This window comes from Melospiza melodia, chromosome 11, assembly GCF_035770615.1.
Source record: "Melospiza melodia melodia isolate bMelMel2 chromosome 11, bMelMel2.pri, whole genome shotgun sequence".
Classification (NCBI taxonomy): Eukaryota; Metazoa; Chordata; class Aves; order Passeriformes; family Passerellidae; genus Melospiza; species Melospiza melodia.
In genome coordinates this window covers 889,794-910,223 of record NC_086204.1, presented here as the reverse complement: position 1 = coordinate 910,223, position 20,430 = coordinate 889,794, and the positions used below count along the sequence as shown (strand labels likewise).

At 44.4% G+C, this 20,430-nt stretch overlaps 1 protein-coding gene across 3 annotated transcripts; it reads left to right on the top strand.

Moving 5' to 3' along the window:
- The first annotated feature begins 26 nt into the window (after positions 1–26).
- DARS2 (aspartyl-tRNA synthetase 2, mitochondrial) lies at positions 27–18,231 on the top strand. 3 transcript variants are annotated; one of them, XR_010028949.1, is made up of 18 exons: positions 27–236; positions 1,319–1,418; positions 2,158–2,224; positions 2,465–2,566; positions 3,658–3,753; positions 5,196–5,319; positions 6,544–6,590; positions 7,263–7,369; positions 8,123–8,192; positions 8,738–8,917; positions 9,269–9,376; positions 10,550–10,612; positions 10,781–10,933; positions 11,782–12,000; positions 12,911–13,021; positions 13,238–13,313; positions 14,375–15,088; positions 15,822–18,229. XR_010028949.1 is itself a non-coding variant. In XM_063165213.1 (18 exons), the coding sequence occupies exons 1-17, from the start codon at positions 167–169 to the stop codon at positions 14,560–14,562; spliced, it is 1,881 nt and encodes a 626-aa protein (XP_063021283.1). In that variant the 5' UTR covers positions 27–166; the 3' UTR covers positions 14,563–14,577; positions 15,822–18,231. The 3 variants fall into 3 exon arrangements, 2 of the variants coding, with proteins under 2 accessions (XP_063021283.1, XP_063021282.1); XM_063165213.1 differs by having other exon boundaries at positions 14,375–14,577; positions 15,822–18,231; XM_063165212.1 differs by lacking the exon at positions 15,822–18,229 and having other exon boundaries at positions 14,375–15,782.
- The last annotated feature ends 2,199 nt before the right edge of the window (positions 18,232–20,430 follow it).

Below are 20,430 nucleotides of genomic sequence, written 5' to 3'. Positions count from 1 at the left end.
CGGCCCCAGCGCGGGGGGCGCGCCCCTCCGCCATCTTTGGGGCGGGCGGCGCTGAGGGAAGGAGGCGGCCGTGGTTTCCCTTTTTTCCCCTCCGGAGCTCACGTTTTTCGCTTCGCGCAGATCCGCGGCGCTCCTCCCCGTGTTTCAGGCTGAGGGGCGGCTGGGGATGGCGCTGCCCCGGCTGCTGGTGCGAGCGCTGCACCGGGCGGCCGCTGCCGCCGCACCTGCGGCTCCAGGTGAGGAGGAGCGCTGGTCCCGTCCCCTCGAGGTTGGGTCCTTTTTCTCCCGGGGTACAGGTCAGGATAGTCCCCAGAATCGATTAATATCACAAGTTATTTTCCCTGTATCAGTTTACTAAGTGTCTTGTAAATCTCTTTTAATTCTAAAGGCGCTCATGAAGAATTATTTATATAAGACCAGGTATTGGTATCCTTCAGGCTTCTCCTTGCAAACCGAGCCTCTTGCACATTGTGTAAGGGGTTGTGAATGGATCTATGAGTTAGGCCATAATTACAGGCACACGGGGGTCTGTGCAAACCTTTCTGTAACCATTGTTGAGGCCTTCTTCCAGTTGTTTCAGGCAGGAGCTATTAAATTTACACCTCCATGGTGAGTGTCCTCGGTGTGTGTTGAATTCTTGGTTTGTTAAGCCCTGTTCTGCTGTGTCACCGCTAGGAACTGCAGTGGCAGGACAAGGGGGAATGGCTTTGAGCTGAAGGAGGGCAGGTTTGGGTTGGATATTGGAAGAAATTCTTCCCTGTGAGGGTGGTGGGGTCCTGGTCCTGCTGAGAGGAGCTGCAAATTCCAATTCCCTGGAAATGTCCAAGGCCAGGCTGGATGGGGCTCTGAACAACCTGGGATAGTGGAAAGTGTCCCTGCCCATGGCAAGGGGGTAGAATGAGATGAGCTTTAAGGTCCTGGAAACCCAAACTATTCTATGATTCTAGATTTAAATGTGGAATTGTCAGCACCCCTTAGGATTGATCTGTGACTTTCGCTTCTCTTGCTCCTAAAATGTGCAGGGAAACAGTTTGCAGCAAGGCTATGTTCAAGTATCTTTATGAACTGAGAAACAGAAAAAAATCCCTGTTTAAATTACATTTAGACTAGCTTCATTTCATGTTTGTGCCATAGTCTTAGTGTAGATTTATAGGAAGTAACTTCATATATATAAATAAATTTTATTGGGAGGGAAAACTTTATTTATTCTGTTCCATCTGCAAAAGCTATGAGAGATTATATATATATATATATATATATATATATATATATATATATATAAATTTTTTTTGAAATTATTATTTTTTATTTCTTTAAGACTTCAACAGTTTTGTCACTCGGACCAACACATGTGGAGAGCTGCGTGCTGCTCACGTGGGACAGAAGGTGACCCTGTATGGATGGGTTCAATATCAAAGGTAAGTGCAAACCGTGGTGAAAATGGAGATGATTATTTGTCACATCCACTCTAAGCTGTGTTTCATCCAGCGTCGCTCTCCAGTGATGGGCTAAAAAGTTTTTTGGTTTTAGGAGGTCCTGAGTGTCTCATCTTTGAGCAGTTGTGAATGGAGACCCAGGAAAAGGAGTTAGGATTATTGTAATGTGGTCATGGTGATCTTGTTTTTAAAGACAGCAGAGCATGTCCCATTGGGCAGTCTTTTGATGGATAAAGCACAGTGGCAGCTGTGGCACTGCTGCAGCTTGAACAAATCAAGGTTTATGGTTCTGGGGCTGGCAGTGTGGATTGTTCATGTGGAACTTTTTATGGGACGAGTGTTCCCCTTCTTGACTTACGATTGGATTTTGTTGTTGTTGTTTTTATTCCACATGAACTTTAGGGTTTTTTGCTCATTTGTTTTTAGCTGAATGATGTTTCCCAGCAGGAAAATTCACATGTCCAGAACCCCAGCTCTGTATGCATGAAAGCTCAAGTTAAAATTCTGCTTCTCCTGGTTATTTGTATGTTGTGTGAGGCTGATGACAAGGTGAAATGAATTGTTCAGGTGTGGGAAAAGTGTCCATCATTCAGTACTTGTGAGTGCTTTGGGATGAGTTGCAGGGTACTGAAAGTGTAGCTGGTTGCCATATGCTTTAAAAAGCAGAAACTACCAAATCTGTGAATAAAATATTCTTCCTTTTGTGCTTTTCATGGATCAGACAAGGCCTGTTTCTGGTTTTGAGGGATTTCCAGGGACTCACCCAGGTCATCATTCCTCAGGATGAGGTAAGTGCTACCAAAACATGTGTTTTTATTTTTCCTTTGGTAGCTTGGCTTCAGCAGCCACTTTGCCAAACTGAGTGCTCTGAGTCACAAATAGATTGCAGTGTCGTGAGAGCCCTGACCTGACCCTGCAACAGAAGCATCAGTGCTGTTCCTTAAGAGTGATTTTGGGTTTAATTGCTTGGCCTCAGCGCCTTTGTGCTGTTCTTTGAGTTCCTCTGAGGTTGTATCCTCTCCCTGCAGGCACATTCCCACGTGAAGGAGCTGCTGTCCAATGCCCCACTGGAGTCTGTGGTCAGAGTCACTGGGACAGTGTCCCCCCGGCCCCAGGGGCAGGAGAATCCGGTGAGGATGGGGTCAGGGGGACTCCCAGAGTTTTTATTCCTTGAAGGAAACACCCCTGGATGGTGGGATTATGGTGGGCTTTGTGTCAGAGCATTGTCACAGATTCTGCTTGTGTGACAGCCCATCCTCAGGTAGCACTGATGTCACCTCACACTGTGTCAGATAACAGGAGAATCTCAGAGCACATTACAGACACACACAAATTAAACTGGATCCCAGCCCTTTGCAAGGATAAAGCTGGCTTTTCCAGGCTTTCAGAGTGTGGTGGGAATTGCTTTTGCTTGAAAATAAATATTGTTGTGTCGAGTTCCACCTGTTTATTGATTCTGCTGGTCTCCCAGCAGAATAGGAGTATTCTGCTGTAGGAAAATCCTCTGTATAGGGAACAGAGGTTGAATCATTTTTTAATGTTCTGCATTCCTCAGCTGTCATTGTAATCAGCTATAGACTGATCTTTCGGGACTGTGCATATAACTGGCAGGTCTAAAAAGAGGATTGTATTTACGTTCATAGCTCCTTATTGCTCTATCTTTTAGATATCTACTTAAAATGCAGGCTTCAAGCAATGCCTTTATTTCTTTTATTAATTTCTTTATTTTGGGAAGGCTGTGTGTCCTTTCCCCTGGTAAATAGTGAGAGTCCTGCAGGATCAAGTGAACTTTGCTGTGCCTCAGTGCTACGTGAGGGGCATTGCCTGTCCTCCCTCGGGATGGAGTCAAAAGAAGACCAGTTCTGAGAACTGATGTTTAGAACTGGAAGTTCTGAGAAGTTCCTCTATTTTGCCTTTTTTTGACTCATATTAAGGGCTGCTTTTGCTCATGTTCCCTGAAACCTACACTGTGTGGTTTTGCTGTTTGTTGACCAGTATGCTACTGGGAAAGAAGCTGCCATCTTTGGTGAGGTGGCTTGTGTTTCTCTGAACAGAAGGGAAACCTGGAAGAAATCTGTCCTTGGGAGAAACTCTCTGATTTATACACTGTGTTAGAAGGCAGGGAGGGTAATCACATTGTTTCTTTTTTTCCCTTTGAGCATTTATGAAATACCTTTGTCCAACTGTTTTGAGTTTTAATTTCTTTGCCTTTTTGTTCTAGAAGATGCCAACAGGGGATATTGAAGTGAAGGCAGAGACTGCAGAGATCCTAAACTCCTGCAAGAAGCTGCCTTTTGAAATCAAGGATTTTATCAAGGTGTGTTTTTCTTATCAAAGTGGTGGCTTTTCACTAAATTGGGAATTTGCCCAGGGTGATAGTAAAACATCTGAGAGCTGTGTCTGATTCTCCCCACTACACTTGGGAGTAATGATGGTATTTAAAGCAGAGGTGGTGTTTGTTTGCTGGGAGGATTTATTTCCAATTAGAGCTAAGCAGAAAACAGGGCTTGAATGATTCCAGATTTCTGGAAGCACTGATGGCAAAGGAAAGAGTTGAAAGAAATGGGGTGTCTTGGTTTGGAAAGATAGGAATCTGCTAAGGAAGGCAGGAGCCTCCCCTGAAATGGAGAATGTAAACCCTCCCCACCTCTCCCAATTGCTATAAATTTTAAATTAAGGGACTCTCAGGCAAAAATATGGGAGTAGGAAATAACAGTTCTTTAATAGAGAAGAAAAAAATAAAGGATAAAATAAACAATGCAGTACACTAGAACAACACTGACAGAGTCAGAACTCAGCCTGACACCTGTGGGTCAGGGTGTTGGTGGCAGTCCCATTGGAAATGTGGCTGCAGCCCTCCTGCAGTGTCAGGGGTGGTTCTGCTGGAGCAGGGATCTGTAGAGAAGGATGGATTCTTCCTCTGAAGATCCAGGGGAAGGAGAGACAGCTGCTGTTCCTCTGGGGAATCCCGTGGAGAAGCCGTGCTGGTGTCTCAAAACCTCTGGATTATACCTGGGTAGGAATGCTTGAAACCTCAGATTGTATCCAGGTAGGAATGTTTGAAACCTCAGATTGTATCCAGGTAGGAATGTTTGAAACCTCAGATTGTATCCAGGTAGGAATGTTTGAAACCTCAGATTGTATCCAGACAGGAATGCTTGGCTCCTCCCTCTGGGCTCACATCTCCCAATGGGATGCTGCAGTTCTTATCAGCCATGCAGGGACATTCAATAGCTGTTATCAGCAATGTCTCCTCCCGAGGGAGGTGTGAATGTGGTCACTCAAAGAGAGAGATAAAGCAAACTGCCCACTTGACAAAGACAAATGTTTTCAATTACCATATAGATGGTAACTGAAAACATCTTGCATTGCCATCTTCAACATAGGGCTATGCTGGGTTTTTGAGTTTGAAATGGGGCTGTTTTATTTGATTCGTGGAACCCCAGAATGGTTTGGGTTTGAAGGAACCTTACAGATCATCCTTTTCCAAACCCACTGCCATGGGTAGGGTTGCTCAGAGCTTCATCCAGCCTGGGCTTAAACACTTCCAGGAATGGGGCAGCCCCAGCTTCTGTGGGCACTTTGGGTTTTTTTCCAAGCGATTGCCATATTTGTGTAGGTTGTGCGTAACGGGCGCATTGCGGCAACCGAGCATCACCCGTTTATTTATTTTCTCCGTTTTCTCTGTGGCTTTAGGATCCCTTCACTGGCCACGCAGTTTGAATTTTGTCCTTAACCCTGCCCCTCTCTCGTCCCCAGAAGTCGGAGGCGCTGCGGATGCAGTATCGGTACCTGGACCTGCGCAGCTCCCGGCTGCAGTGGGCGCTGCGGCTGCGCTCCCGCGTGGTGATGAGGATGCGCGAGTACCTCTGCAACCTGCACGGTGAGGGAGCTGCCTGGAGCAGCAAACCTTCCCGCCACTGTCATGTCTTCTGAAAAATCCCCTCACCAGGATTGCTTCTCCTGGGAAAATGGAAGCCTCAGAGAAAAAACAATATTATCTCATTTGCTTCTCCCTGTTTTGCTGCTTTGGAATTTGGCTGGAGATCGTTTATGCAACAGGTGTATGTTTGATTGGTTTCATGTGAATTGTTTTTAATTAATGACCAATCACCATCATCTGTGTCAAGAGAATTAACATTTCAGATGGAGAATTACATTTTCAGCCTGTTTGGAGTCCTCTGTCATCAACTGACTCTGAGGAGTCAGTCATGAGTTTTTCATTCTCATTCTTGTTAAGCCTTCTGTCTATATCCTTTTTTTAGTATAGTTATAATATAATATAATATAATATAATATAATATAATATAATATAATATAATATAATATAATATAATATAATATAATATAATATAATATAATATAATATAATATAATATAATATAATATAATATAATATAATATAATATAATATGCCTTCCGAGAACATGGGGTCAGATTCTCATCTCTCACCTCGTCCTCGGGACCCTCACAAATTCAAGACATTCCAGCTCTCCCTGCTGCTTTTTCCTTGTGCTGGCAGAGATTCCTAACCAACTTGCTGCTCCAAACTGGTCACACTTAATGAGGAAATGTCTGCTTATGGTGGGGTGGGTGCTACTTCTTCATCAGGCCTGAAGAAGCTGCCTACAAAAGTTGTGGCTGCCCCATCCCTGGAAGTGTTCAAGGCTAGGCTGGATGAAGCTCTGAGCAACCTGTTTCAAATTAGTTGTTTCCAATGAGAAAAGACACTTTGCAGGTAGTTGCCCTCTTTTGGTCACCCAGTTGAGGCATGTCAGAGGGATGGATTTTGTTTAGGGCTTTTGCTTCTCTTAAAATTAGGATGTGCATTTTGGAAAATCAGTGCTTGGTTAAGAATAGATAGAGAATTAACACATTTTCAGCCTGTTTGGAGTCCTGTCATCAACAGTTCTGGCAGGACATCAGAGTAGCTCAGAGCCTTTAGATCTGTCATTACAGGAATAATTATTAGAAGTAGTAAAGTGTGTTGGTTTTGGAGAGGCTCCATGGTGTGCTGCACGACCTATTTTGCTGACTAACCCTACTCTAGCCTACTCTGTCATGTTAGTTCTCCCTCCTCTCAGCATATTCTGTGTTTGTTCCCCAGGGTTCGTGGATGTAGAAACTCCAACTCTGTTTAAAAGAACCCCAGGGGTATGTATGTGATGCTTTTTGGCCTCCTACAGCTGCACAGTCAGGGCTGAATCATTTCCAGTTGCCACTCAGCATTCGTTGCTTTTCCCTTGCTAAATAACAGCTTGTGAAACTTCTGATATTCTCCACAAATTCTTTTAAAAGTAGAGGGAGAGATGATAATTCATGTCTTAATTTTGAACCTTCAAACAAGATAAACTTCTGCCTTGTAGAGCACATGTTGAATGCAAGTCTACCCTGGGATTATAAACCCAGAATATTTGAAAGCACTGTCTTTTCAGCATTTATCTCTTAACCAGTAGGTTATTGTAGAGATCATACTCAAGTAAATTAAATTTCTGGTCTTATATTAATTTCTTTCATTTCAAAAATAGTCAGAGAGAAGAGAGCTGTAGCTGAGGAATTGTTGATGCAGCTACCCTGGAGTTCTTGCATTTAAACCCCAGTCTTGGATGGTCTATTATGCATTAGGCTCTCAGAGAAGAACGTAGAGAATTCTCCTTTCAGATATTTTGGACCAAGTTGCTTAACAGATATGAAGTGTAATGTATAAACAGCCATTTCCTCACATGTGGGATTTCATAATGGGAGAAATAGGTCCTTTCCTTTTGCTCTGTTAGGAATTGGGGCCACTTACTTGCTGAACTCTGTAAATTTTCTTTCTGATGCCAGGGAGCCAAAGAATTCCTTGTGCCCTCGAGGGAAGCAGGCAAGTTCTACTCTCTGCCACAGAGTCCTCAGCAGTTCAAGCAGCTCCTCATGGTTGGAGGCCTGGACAGGTAAGAGTTTCTTGAACTCCTGTTCTCTGCATGTCCTGTCTAGGGTTTGATTGCTTTATCTTTGAAGTTTAGAAACTTGCCAAAAAACCTCACTGGCAAGGATTTGTGTCTTGAAGAGAGATCCTTAAGTATTTAAGACTTTACAGTCAGATGAAATATATCCTTCTGGAAAGCTGAAATCTTTACTGCTGTGTTAAATGCAAACCTGATCTGAAGCAGAGCCTTCCTGAAGGGCAGAAAATTTAATGTGTGATGAAAGCTGCTCCAGGAGTAACCTACAGAATTAATTGAGGTGAGGCTGGGCAGCTGAGCATGACTGAGACAAGGAAAAGCATGTCAGGGTGCCCAAGTGCAAAGCTTTTAATTGGGCTTACGTCTCCAAATCAAATGGATGAACGGGGAGACAGACAATTGTTCACACAGTGAACTGCAGGCCAGGTTTGTCTGAGAGCTTTGCATGGCTGTTATGAGAGTCCTGGAGTGGAGTGAAGGTGGAATAAAGAGTTGAGTGTGCTGCTCTTGGGGGACAGCTCACCTGGCAGTCTCCAGTGCCTCTGGAAGATATGGAGATGGATACTGCTTGTTATGATTCCATTCCTTTGAAGGGATGGGAACAAAGATCATCTGCTGTGGGAGCAAAGCCCTCTCTTTCTGGTTTACTTCTTTTTTCCTTCTCTTTGTGTGCTCAGTTCTATAGCCACAGTTGAGTTGAGGATACTTTAAATCATGGTCTAAGTCACAGTGTCACTGCAGGTACTTCCAGGTCGCTCGCTGCTACCGGGACGAGGGGTCACGGCCTGACAGGCAGCCAGAATTCACCCAGGTAATCACCAGCCTCTGCTGCCTTGCTGCTGCTCCTCACCCCAAGTGGCTCAGAGCTGTTTTCCCTTCTGCAGGCTTAGTCTGTGCCAGTCTGGTGCTGCTTTGGTGTGTGTTTCACTGGCACAGCCTTGGAAATTGGTGTGGGATGAGTGCGTGGTTCCTGTCCTTGGCTGCTGCAGTGCCCCAGGTGCAGATGTGGGAATTGCGTTGCAGCAGTGATTTTACTATGATGATACAATCTCCTCCTGTCCTGCTAGGGCAGACATCCCATTCCTCAGCCTTGAAATCCCAGGCTGAGTTAGCCTGGGTCACTCAAGGCTGCTTCTGTGTCCTTGTCATCCTTACCTCATTCACTCTCTGAGGAGGTTGTTGGCTGAGTCATCAGCCTGGAGGGTGATCCTAAACACATTCCTGGCCTAATGCAGTCATGCTGTGATGTCATTTTGTGTATTGTTTCTTGTTCTGCTGGCTATGTACTCACAAGAAGCACCGTGAAAGCACAACCTGTAGCTAATGTGGAATTCCCCCCTTGTTCTCTGTTTTAAGATAGATATAGAGATGTCATTTATAGATCAAGCTGGGATCCAGAGGCTCATAGAGGGCCTCCTGCAACATTCCTGGCCTGAGGAAAGAGGCTCCATTGTGACTCCTTTCCCTTCCATGACATATGAGGAGGCACTGGCTGAATATGGGACTGATAAACCAGACACTCGCTTTGGGATGAAGGTGAGGATTTGCCCATTGAAAGCTTGCAGCTTTTCCTTTCAGTCAGTGTTTAAATAACCTTTGGATCATGGATACATAGTTGGCTGGAGTTTTGAGTCCTGTAATTTACCCAAGGTGCCTGTTCCATTGTTGCTGCTGAAAAAGAAAGGATTTAATCAGTTGACTGTGAAAAATATATGTTCTAATAAAACTTGATTTTAAAGATGATGTAGGGAGCAACGTATCTTGACTATTTTAAAAGCAAAATCTTCTAAAAGGGAATAGTGTTGAAGGTGTTAAGACACAGATGCAGGAATTTTTGCTTTGTATTCCTACCAGCAGTGCTTTTTCCTGTGCTCTCTCCTTTATCAGATCGTGGATGTCAGTGAGGTTTTACGAAGATCAAACATTCATTTTGTGCAGAATGCCCTCAGTTACCCACATGGCTCCATCAGAGCCATTTGTATCCCTCAGGGAGTGGTAAGTGATGCTCTTACATCCTGTTTATGGTTTGTGTGGAATAAATAAAATGCTAATTTGAATTCCTTTGTTGGTATGGAAATGTTCCTTGCTATTTCTGGTGTTCTTAAGGGAGCTTGGGATTGGTTGTATTCCGTGTTAGGTGGGGCTGAGTGGTGTTAGAATAAAAAGGGAACAGGAAGAGTATTTTATTCTTAGGAAGAGGAGGAAAGCAACAGAGCTGCAAGATCTCATGAGGATAGGGAACCCTCTCAGGTCTCACCTTGCTTTCTGTCAGCTTTTTGATGTGCATCTCAATAATAAATTATGCCTTGTGACAGGAGATTTGTCCTGGTTAGGGGCTGGGCATGGCACAGCTCTGGGATAGGCAGAGAAGGATCAGGTGGTTCCATGTCCTTCTCTTGTTTGCTTTAGCTGCATTTTTGGGTACAATTTGTGTCTTATCATGGACCAAAATCAAGGTTTATAATAGATGTGGAAGACTTTTGACACAGTCCTGCATTTTGGCAAGGAAACAGATTTAATTCTGGCTGTAGACATCTTTGTAGCTTGGGTAGTATGGAAAAAACAAGTGCTCTAAAAACTGAGTTTTATCTGGGGAGCAGGGCTTTGTGGCCATGGTTTCCTTTGGGATTCCTTTCAGTTTGGCACAAAGTGCAAGTTAGTGGCTTCCCACGAGAGGGCACAGATGTGTTTGTTAGAGCAACACAAAAGTGTCATCTAGACCCACCCTAAACACTGGAGTAGCTGAAAAGTAATCAAGATCGTGATGCAGCTCCTCATTTACTGCATGGCTTTGCATGCAAGGGTCAGCCCAGTTGTTTTTTCTCTGTTCTTCCTCCAGTTTGAGCTCTGCATTCCCCATCCACAGTGTGGTGGTGTAGCCTTGTTTCTTCAGGCTGGAGGCAGTGACCTGACCCTGCTGACCGGATACATTTATTTGTGAGAGGGGGAAAAATGTGTAGATCTGGAGGGGTCTTTGCCTGAAAGAAGCCCTCAGAGCAGACACCCAGCCCAGTGCTAAGGACCCTGTCCTGTTCCACAGCCTTCATAAGAACTTGAGCTGGAAACAAAAGAATTGAGATGTTTGCAACCAGCTTAATCAGTAGATTTGATATCTAGTCAAGTTTTCCAAGCTGATCTTTGCTGTGTCTTCTCTTGCTCTTTCCCCAGAGGTATCTCACAAATAAAGACTTGGGATCATTGAAGGAGTCTGCAAAATCCCAGTTTAACCAGGTGAGACAGAAACTCTCCTGAGGCTTTGGGAATGGTGAGTGACAAAGTGTGATAAAGGCAGAGGGCGGTAGGAGAGCAGTTTTTAATAGCTGAGAGAGCCTGAGCATGTAATGCTTCAAGTCAAGAGAGGGCAGCACTGCACTGAACATACCCTTAACCTTTCTCCAGGAAATCATGGAAATTATCTGCAGACCTGATGGAAGCTTGAAATCTCTGCTTACCAAGTTCCTCAGTGAGAAGGAGCAGTCAGAGCTCATCCAAGCACTGAACATGCAGGAGGGTGATGTGGTGCTGCTGGCAGCTGGAGAGCACAAGCAAGTGGTAGGAGGCTTTTCTTGGGTGGCTCTGTGAGTTGAATGTTGCTGATGATGGTTTTGATGTTATCTGACCTCAGTCTGATTCTTCTTATTATTAAAATAGGTCATCATTTAATTTTCTCTTTCTCTGGAACGGCAGCTATAGCAACAGCAGATAAAGCATGAAATGTGCCTATTACTTTCATGGCCCCCAGTCAAATTCTAGGCAGGACTTGTAACTTAAATGAAGCCTGAAATGTAAAAAACCCTGCAACAAATCAGTGCCTTCTTTTTTTTTAACTTCATTTTTGAAGCATCAAACAGATTGGAAAATGAGGTCGACTAGGTAATTGTGTCTCCCACAAGTGCATGACTTATTAGCAGCAATGGTGAGAGATTCTGTTTCCACCCTTCTCTCTATTCTTGCCAGCAGATGTTACTGGCAAGAGCAGAGAGAAATAAAACAATAAAACAAAGCATTGTTTTATTATAAAGTGTCACGCTTTGCCCAATAGCCAACATTTTGTTGTATTCACTTCTGTGCCTTCATTTCTCAGTCTACAAAGTATGGATCTTACATGTGGTCCCCCAGTTAATCCAGGTTAGTCTGAGAAAGTTCTGAAGATGAAATAGCTGGAAAAACACGACTTCCAAGCTCCTTACTTGGTGTCTGTCAAACCCTGGTGCTGCTGCTGCCTTGGTAGGAAGGTGATACGTTTCAGAATATGAGGCTAAAGTGTTCAAGGCAGCAATGCATTCCAGCTGATGCTGTCTGTGGTACTTCCTTCATGGAACACTCTGCCTGGTGGGTGTTTGAGTGAGTTCCTGATGGTGAAACCACCCTGGCTGATCTCTCCCTTCTCTCTGTTGCAGTGCTCTGCCTTAGGAGCCTTGCGCTTGTTGAGTGCCAACCTCCTGGAGGCAGCTGGGCTGGCACTCCGTGATCCCACAGCCTTCCACTTCCTCTGGGTGGTGGATTTCCCCCTCTTCCTCCCCAAGGCTGAGAATCCCACTGAGCTGGAATCTGCTCATCACCCCTTCACTGCCCCTCATCCTTCAGATGTCAGCCTCCTGTATTCTGATCCCACAAAGGTAACCAACTTCATGCCTGCCGTGCTGGCTCTTTTACATGGAAAACCAGGCTAGCAGCAGCTGGGTTTAGTGTAAAAAAAGATGTTTCGTGGGACTGACTGCACAAGGAAGATGTAGGTATGTTGGAATGAGTCCAGAGGTGACTGCTAAGATGATCAAGGGGTTGGAGCACTTCTGCTGTTAGTTAAGGCTGAAGGAGCTGAGGTTGTTCATCCTGGAGAAGAGAAGGCTCAGGAGCAACATTAGAGTCCTTTCCAGTGCCTAAAGAGGCTACAAGAGAGCTGGAGAGGGATATTTTGCAGGGGCAAGCAGTGATAGAACAAGAGGAAATGGTTTTAAACTGAAAGGGGGTAGACTTAGATTGGTATCAGGATAAAAACCTTCCCTGTGAGGCACTGGCACAGATTGCCAAGAGCAGCTGTGGCTGCCCCATCCCTGGCAGTGTTCAAGGCCAGGCTGGCATGCCTTGGGGCAACCTGGGATAGAGGAAGGGGTCCCTGCCCATGGCAGAGGGTTGGAACTAGAGGATCTTTAAGGTCCCTCCCAACCTAATGTGATTCTATGATCTTGTATGTGTCTGGAAGAGATGGCTTCCTGATTACTGCAAATAGCAAATATTCACATGTGCCCCAGCAAAAGGAGCTGACAGAAAACCAAAATCTTATATTCTACCTATCTCATTTGCTTCAGGTTTGATAAACCTTTCAAAAGGATTTGTTCTCCTCCCACATCAGTCAGAGGCACCCCATACCTCCAGCAGGACTGACACCTGAACTGCAACGTACCCCTGAGAGAGCAGTTTTACACCTTCCAGGGCTTCATTCCCAGTGTCTTTGAATCTCTGTGCAGGTTGTTTCTAGGTGCAGCTGTGGGCCAGCCTCACAGAGTGCCTGTCCCTGTCTCTCTGCAGGTCCGTAGCCAGCACTACGACCTTGTGCTGAATGGCAGTGAGGTTGGAGGTGGCTCCATCAGAATTCACAGTGCAGAGCAGCAGCGTTTTGTGCTGGAGAAAGTGCTGAAGGTAACACCTACAGATGCCTCTAATGATCTCTTGGAGATTTAAAAGCACGGATTAATTGAAATATTAATTACATAGTTTGAAAGAAACACTCATCTTCTCAGATAAAGACATAACTCCTAGCCCTGAGCAGTGGATGCTTTCGTTGCACCTTCATCTTGTGTTGCTAACAGGAGGAGCATTGCTTGTCCAGTGACACCTCTTAATGTGATTTTGCAGGAGGACTCTGAGGTGCTTTCCCATCTGATTGAGGCTTTGGAATTTGGAGCTCCACCTCATGGAGGAATTGCTTTAGGTAAGTGATCTGTAGTTCTACAGATGCAGGTCTTCAGTGGGAATTTTTTTTTTTTTTTTGTTGTTGTTGTTTGTTTGGTGGGTTTTTTTAATACTAGATCCAGGGAACAAGGCTCATGGTTGTTAGGAAAAGCCTTGCTGCTTCCATCTCTGCAGCAGCTTTGTGGAAAGAAATAGAGGTCTGGTCACCAAGAGCAGAAAGTTGGGGTGTTCCTCTCCAGAGTCACAGTGGGGTTTAGGTCTTAAGCAAGGACATTGGTGGCTCTAAGGATGGTCCTTACCTGCTGATCTGCAAACCCTGTATTCAGTGAGGTTGAGTCAGCTTTGTTCCCATTCCTGTGCAGCCAGAGCAGGATCCCTGTGCTGCCTGCCTGGGGACATGGGACAGAAATGGCACTTTGTGTTTCACACCCTTCCCCTCTGCTGCCATCTCACTCCTCTTCTCTCCTCACCTGTTTTGCTCATTAGTTCAGAAAATGTAAGGGTTTGGTTTTTTCCCTAGAACAATGCAAGTTCATGCTTTAAAGAAAGAGGGGAAAAAACCCAACTAACCAACAACACCCTCCCTACACTCACCAAAATAAAAAAGCCTACAGAGAATGAAGTTATTTTTTTAACCTGGGGTCTTGCAGTTTGACTTCCTCCGTCCAGTCACCCAGAGCCTTTTGTTCCTCTTGAATTCTCAGTAGCTGTAATCCTTCCAAACTGCTTGATGCAGAGCCCTGAGCTGTAAAGCAGAGCCCTGCCAGTGTTCTGCCATTCAGCTGCCCAAGTTTTGTTATGCTGTGTTTGCTGTCTGTGTCCTGCAGCCCTTAGTGTGTTACAGAGCTTCCTGCAATATTGAAAAGCTTTATTTTGGTAGACATTTCTGCTCTCGAGGCAAATCTCTTTCTCTGCTACCAGCTGAGATTAATTTTTTTCCTCCCTTACTTGCTTCTTGCTTCACTCTTTTTCTTCAAGCTCAGTGATATTACCTCCTCAATCTTTCTGATTTTTCTGACTCAGGGGAGGTAATACAGAGCCATAACTCAAATGTTTGACCAGTTTGTTTTCTGCTTGTAGGACTTGACAGGCTGATCTCTCTCATTGTTGACGCTCCAAGTATCCGGGACGTCATTGCCTTTCCAAAATCCTTCAGGGGACGAGACCTGATGGGCAATGCTCCAGACTATGTCACTCCAGAAGAGCTGGAGCCATATCACATTCAGGTTTCCTGGCCTCTTGAGGAGAAAGAAGCAAAGAAAAACTGACTTCACACCAGTGGTGTAAGCTGATCTGATCAGCCAGAGGTGGTTACAGCTTCTAAAGGCCAGGATTCAGTGCAGGAAATATCAGCTGCTGTGGCTGGGTGGGGACAGTCCAACTCCACTGGGCTGGATGGAGTGGGAGGTAGATAAGAGATCTTCCTGATAGGAATTCATCTTTGGGAGGTAATGGGAAGGACATGCCAAAAAGCAATAGCAAAGAATATAATTTTAGCATAGGATATTGAGACTGTTTGCTTTAGTGTGTCATATTGGAAGGAAGATGGGTTCTGGTTTTTCCCAACTCTCAAATTCTACATTTTACATTTACATGTCTGAGCTGCTGCTGTCCTGCCACAGTTAGGTTAAATGTTAAAAGGTGTGTCCCAAATTCAGGAAATCCATTTGTGATTGGATTGGTGAATGAAGGTGGCTCCCAAGAACTCCAGAAGAGCTGGAGCCATATCACATTCAGGTTTCCTGGCCTCTTGAAGAAAAAGAGACAAAGAAAAACTGACTTCACACCAGTGGTGTAGCTGATCTGATCAGCCAGAGGTGGTTACAGCTTCTAAAGGCCAGGATTCAGTGCAGGAAATATCAGCTGCTGTGGCTGGGTGGGGACAGTCCAAATCCACTGTGCTGGATGGAGTGGGAGGTAGATAAGAGATTTTCGTGATAGGAATTCATCTTTGGGAGGTAATGGGAAGGACATGCCAAAAAGCAATAGCAAAGAATATAATTTTAGCATAGGATATTGAGACTGTTTGCTTTAGTGTGTCATATTGGAAGGAAGATGGGTTCTGGTTTTTCCCACTTTTTACATGTCCCTTGTAAAGTATTCCTCCTACAATCTGGAGGAGATAGTCAGCTTCCCTGGCAGGAATTAAATCATGATCCTCATTAAATTACATCAGCTGAGCACTGTGACAATAAAACTGCTGGACCAGGAGCTCTGAACACTGCACAGCCAAACTTCAGCTCAGCCAACAACTTGTCTCCTGATGGAGGATACAGATCATGCAGAACTTTGCCATGGGGAATTCACACTCAGCTGTGTTTTCCCTTTAAAGGAGAGGGAGAGAAGCATGGATGATGTTTGCAACAGTTGTCCTTGTAATACTCATCAAAGAGGTGTTGGTCTGTCTTTGGGGCCTGTGGTCCTGGTGCTTTCAGCACAGTCATTCAGGAGTTTGTATGTTTATAAATAAAGTTTATCTGGCAGTGTGGTTTTGCCTGAGTGTAGCTTTGGGTTTTCTCTCCAACAGCAAGCTGTCAGTTTGGCTTTGTGACCCCTGGCCCTTCCAGGAGATGACAAGAAATCTGTGGGAGCACAGCATGAGCTCCTGTGAGCTCTGCAAACCTGCTGCTGCAGTGGTGGTGAGGCAGCAGCAATTTCCTCCCAGGGAACTGATCATCCCTGTCCCACACCAGAACATCCACAGTGACTGTTGTGAGGAGAGGTGGAGGTGAAGAAACAAGAAAAGAGTTTCCTTGATGAAGCTGGTGCAAAGGAAGAAGAGGGAGAGCTCCTGTGTCCCAGCTGGGAAGGACAGCACGAGGCACATGCCAGAGGAGGTGCTGGAGGACAGAAGGAAGATTTCAGTTCTTGTCTGAGCTGATACTGAACTCCAGCCTGTCCTGCAGATTGTCACATCCTGGTCTGCCCCAAGGCTTGGCCACTCTCTCAGTCTCCACATCATGGGGTAACACTACATGGTGGTGTTCACAGTTATTATTTAAATACTGAGCTGTCCTGCTGATGAGAATCAGTAATGCAGGCAGCTCCTCTCCTTAAGGGTGGTTTTTGGGTTTTTTTGAATACCATCCATAGAAAGTGGCACTAGAGCTGACTTGCTGCTGCTTTGCAGATTATAAAATGATGGAGTTACATGTGTAAAATGAAAATACTTTCTTTATTTCTGGCATGATTGTTATTTCAGTCTCAGAGCTGGTTAAATATTACTTTAAACAAAACAGAACAATCCTGGATTTGTATTCACATTTATTTTAGCCAAACACTGAATTCCTTCATTTTTTCTTCATATGGGGTATTCATTTCTATTTGAAATCAATTCATCTAGACTTAACCTTTTTTTTTTTTCTTTCTTTGAGCAGAAGCTGTCAGTAATGGAGTGAGGATCAGTTTTCAGAGAGAAGCTGACCTGAAAAACAGATCCCTAAGCAGATTCAATTGAAACTTTATGATCTTTGTGGGTCCTGTCCAGCTGAGGACATCCTGTGACTTCAAAAACAATTATTTAATTTTTGTTGTTGCTTTTGCAGGGAGGAGAGTCACCCTGGGGCAGTTAGAGCAGATATTTTTGTTCTCCTGCCTTGTCAGTGGTGATGCAAAGTGCAGCCACTGCAGGCTATGTGTTGTATTCAGACTGCTGCTTTATGGGATGCTGGATTTTCTGATTTCGTTTCTTCACTGGTACTGTGATTAAGATTTGCATGGAATTTGCTTGAGGATCATCTGTGTTCCCAAAGCAGGGATGTCATAGGCTTGTTTGAGGTCATGGAAATAAGTTACTCTCAAAAGTTCTTCACTCCCCCAGGCTATTTATTTATAGTAACTGTAAACAAAATGTGCTGAACTTTGCTTTTTAATTGTGAAATCAGGAGTAGCATATTGCTTGCTTAGCACCTGCTTGCAAAGGCAAATGCTGTTTACCTCTGCTGAGTCCCAAATCAGGATTATCAAGTGTTCAAGGGGAAGCTGGTGCTCTGGGAGGCTCAGGCAGAAATGTAACCCTGCCTGGAACATTCTTTTTGAGAGCACTTGTTAAAACATGTGAGTGAGCTGTCTCCCAGCCATACACATCCCTGTTGTGCGAGCAGCTTTGGCTGCTGGTTGTTTACCCACTGCTAAATGAGGGAATCACTGCAGGTAGAAATCAAAAGTGCAGCCAAACACCTTGTCTGAGCTGCTACTGCCCTGCCACAATTAGGTTAAATGTTAAAAGGTGTGTCCCAAATGCAGGAAAGCCATTTGTGATTGGATTGGGGAATGAAGGAGGCTCCCAAGGCTCTCCAAGTGTGAGTTTGCCAGGCTGTGTGCACAGAAGATGCTAATTCTTTGTTGTTGTTTTAAGATGCTACTTTTTGTTTTGTTTTGTTTTATGGAGCATTGTATAAGATTGTGCTTGGGCTTGTGCAAGCCAAATCTACAGAAAATCCCTGAAACCACAATCTGCTTGGCACACTGCATGTTTTGGTAGGAGCAAGAGTAGACAGGTACTACAAAGAAATCCATGGAAATCAGGGCTGGTTCTCTTGCAGACCAGAATCTCCTGCTTGCTGGAGAGAAGATGCCAGCCTGTGATCCTGAAAAGAGATGTTGAAACTGTCGCAGACATTTTTTCACAGAAATCCTTTCAGATTTCTGTGTCTTCTGGAGGGCAGAGGCCTCAGAAGAGACTGTAAACAATTGTTATCAGCTGCTGTGGGATGCAATAGGATGCACCTACTTTGACCTGTCATTGGTTCATGTTCCCATGTTTATAATTAAGGGCCAATCACAAGGAACAAGCTAGGGACAGAGTCCTTGGACACAACTTTGTTATAGATTCTTTCTTTCTATTCTCAGCCTGGCCGAGCAGCTCTGCAACTTCTCTCTTTATTCTATTTAGTATAGTTACAATGTAGTATATATCATATATCAATAAATCCAGCCTTCTGATCTAGAAACAAGATTCTCGTCTCTCTCTCACCCTCAGCGACCCACTCAGGCCGCTGTAATAGAAACCATCACAGACCCCTTGTTGCTTCTGCTCTTTGTTATTTTCCTTGTGTGTCAGGCAAACCTGTGGAGAAATGCTGCTCTGTCAGCTGTGCTAGAAGATGCCAAATCCTCATCTGTTAAGAATTATTCTTTAGGTAAGAATGTGAGGTTGAATGTTCCCTGACATGATCCTCTCCTCTCCAGACAACTTCACAAGTGGCACAGATGGGATGTGAAGATCAGGGTGGGCAGTGGGTTTATACAAGGAGTGCTCCAGCAGGAGCCAGGGTTGCCTGTGGAGCTTCTGCACTCTTTGACTCCACCTCTTACTGATTTTCTTCTGTTGGATCTGAACAAAACACTGGTAAAATGATTGTTCCTCACCTCTAGGAGAACCTACTCTGGATGTTTCAACAGATTTGACCAGAACAACCCTCTAGTAAATTTATACTACCCTTTTGTGGAAGCAGAGATCAATTTCTGCTGATATTTCCCTCCCTCTCCAGAACAGGGGGGGATTCTCAGCAGCCAAAGTGTGAGTTGTTATTTTAAATTTTTTTTTGTTTCTTAAAAGTTTCCAAGCCTGGGGAGAAATTGCAGCCCTTGATTTCAGCCATCCCAGGTGGTTTGGGTAAATTTATTTGTATAAAGTGCCACAAAGACAGAAAGTGTTCCCAGAATTTAATATGGAGTTTAATCCTGTATTGTCCTGGTATCTCTCTTGAGTTTAGCTAAATTACAATATAATTTACCAAATTGCAATGTATCACAGCAGCTTTGTGTAATCCTGTGCTGCAGATACCCAGAGGTTCAGAGTGCTGATGAATTCCCAATTCTGCTGAAAACAGAAAGTATTAGTATTTGTAAAAATTCAGAAATATTTGAAGAATGGTTTCAGCTGTTGGCAGCTGGATTTGTACCTGCTCTTTTATCCTGGGTGTGAGCAGGAGGTGTGGCTTTGTACATTCCCAATCCCAGGAATGCCTCTGCTGCTCTGGATTCCACCTCTCCCACTGTGAGGAAAGGAGCAATGATGCTGCTCTGAATGCAGGCAGCCCAAAGAAATGAGTCTCTATTGCTACAAGCAGAAGGATCGAGAGAATTTATGCTCTCAGATGTATGGATTTTTATTTTCCCCCCAGTTATTTCTTAACTTTGCTTGCCCTGGGGTGTGTTTGGAGCATTCTTGGTGCATTTTGAGCCTCTGTGCTCACAGAACAGGCAGAGACAACCACAGCCACCTAAACAGGGCCAGATGCAAATCCCCCATGTCAGCTTCACATGACTTCACATCTCAATATTTGGGCTCTGATTCCAGGCTTGTGCTCCAGTTTGTTGTGTTCCTTTGGAAGCTTTGTTTTCAGTAATTAAAAAATGATGATTCCATGCAGTCACCAGCTGTGCCAGGCACAGTTCTCAGCGAGCAGAGCTCCGTGACAGATCTGTTCAGATGGCTTGGTCACATTTTTCTCTAATAACCCATCAGGAGCCAGCTTGATTGTTATGTTTTGATAGCCTTGGTGTTCTCTGCAGAGCTAAAGAAAAGCATTGTGGATGGTTCCACCATAAATTTGGTTATATTTTAACAATATTTGTATTTTATAGAGTCATAGAATCCAAGAATTTATTTGGGTTGGGTCTTAAAGGCCCTCTAGTTCCACCTGGGACATTTTCCACTATCCCAGGCTGCTCCAAGCCCCATCCAGCCTGGCCTTGGACACTTCCAGGGATCCAGGGGCAGCCACAGCTTCTCTGGGCACCCTGTGCCAGGGCCTGCCCACCCTCACAGTGCAGAATTTCTTCCCAATATCCCATCTAAACCTGCTCTCTGTCACTTTAAACTTCTATCCCCTTGTCCTGTCACTACATGCCCTTGCAAAAAGTACCTCCCCCTCTTTCTTGCAGACTCCCTTCTGCATTTTTATAGCCTTGAGTTCTGTTAAATTATGTGTTATTCTAAAAACTACTTCCTCATGCTTAATTTAAACCTCTCACCTGATCATTACGCTTTCCCATGCAGCTTATAGAAGTAATGATATTCAAATTTCTTATGTGTTTTCTGTTCTGCTTATAACTTCATGAATTAATATCCTCTCTTTTTTTTATTATTCACATTTATTTTAAGCTGTACAGTTTTAGGTAATTTCACC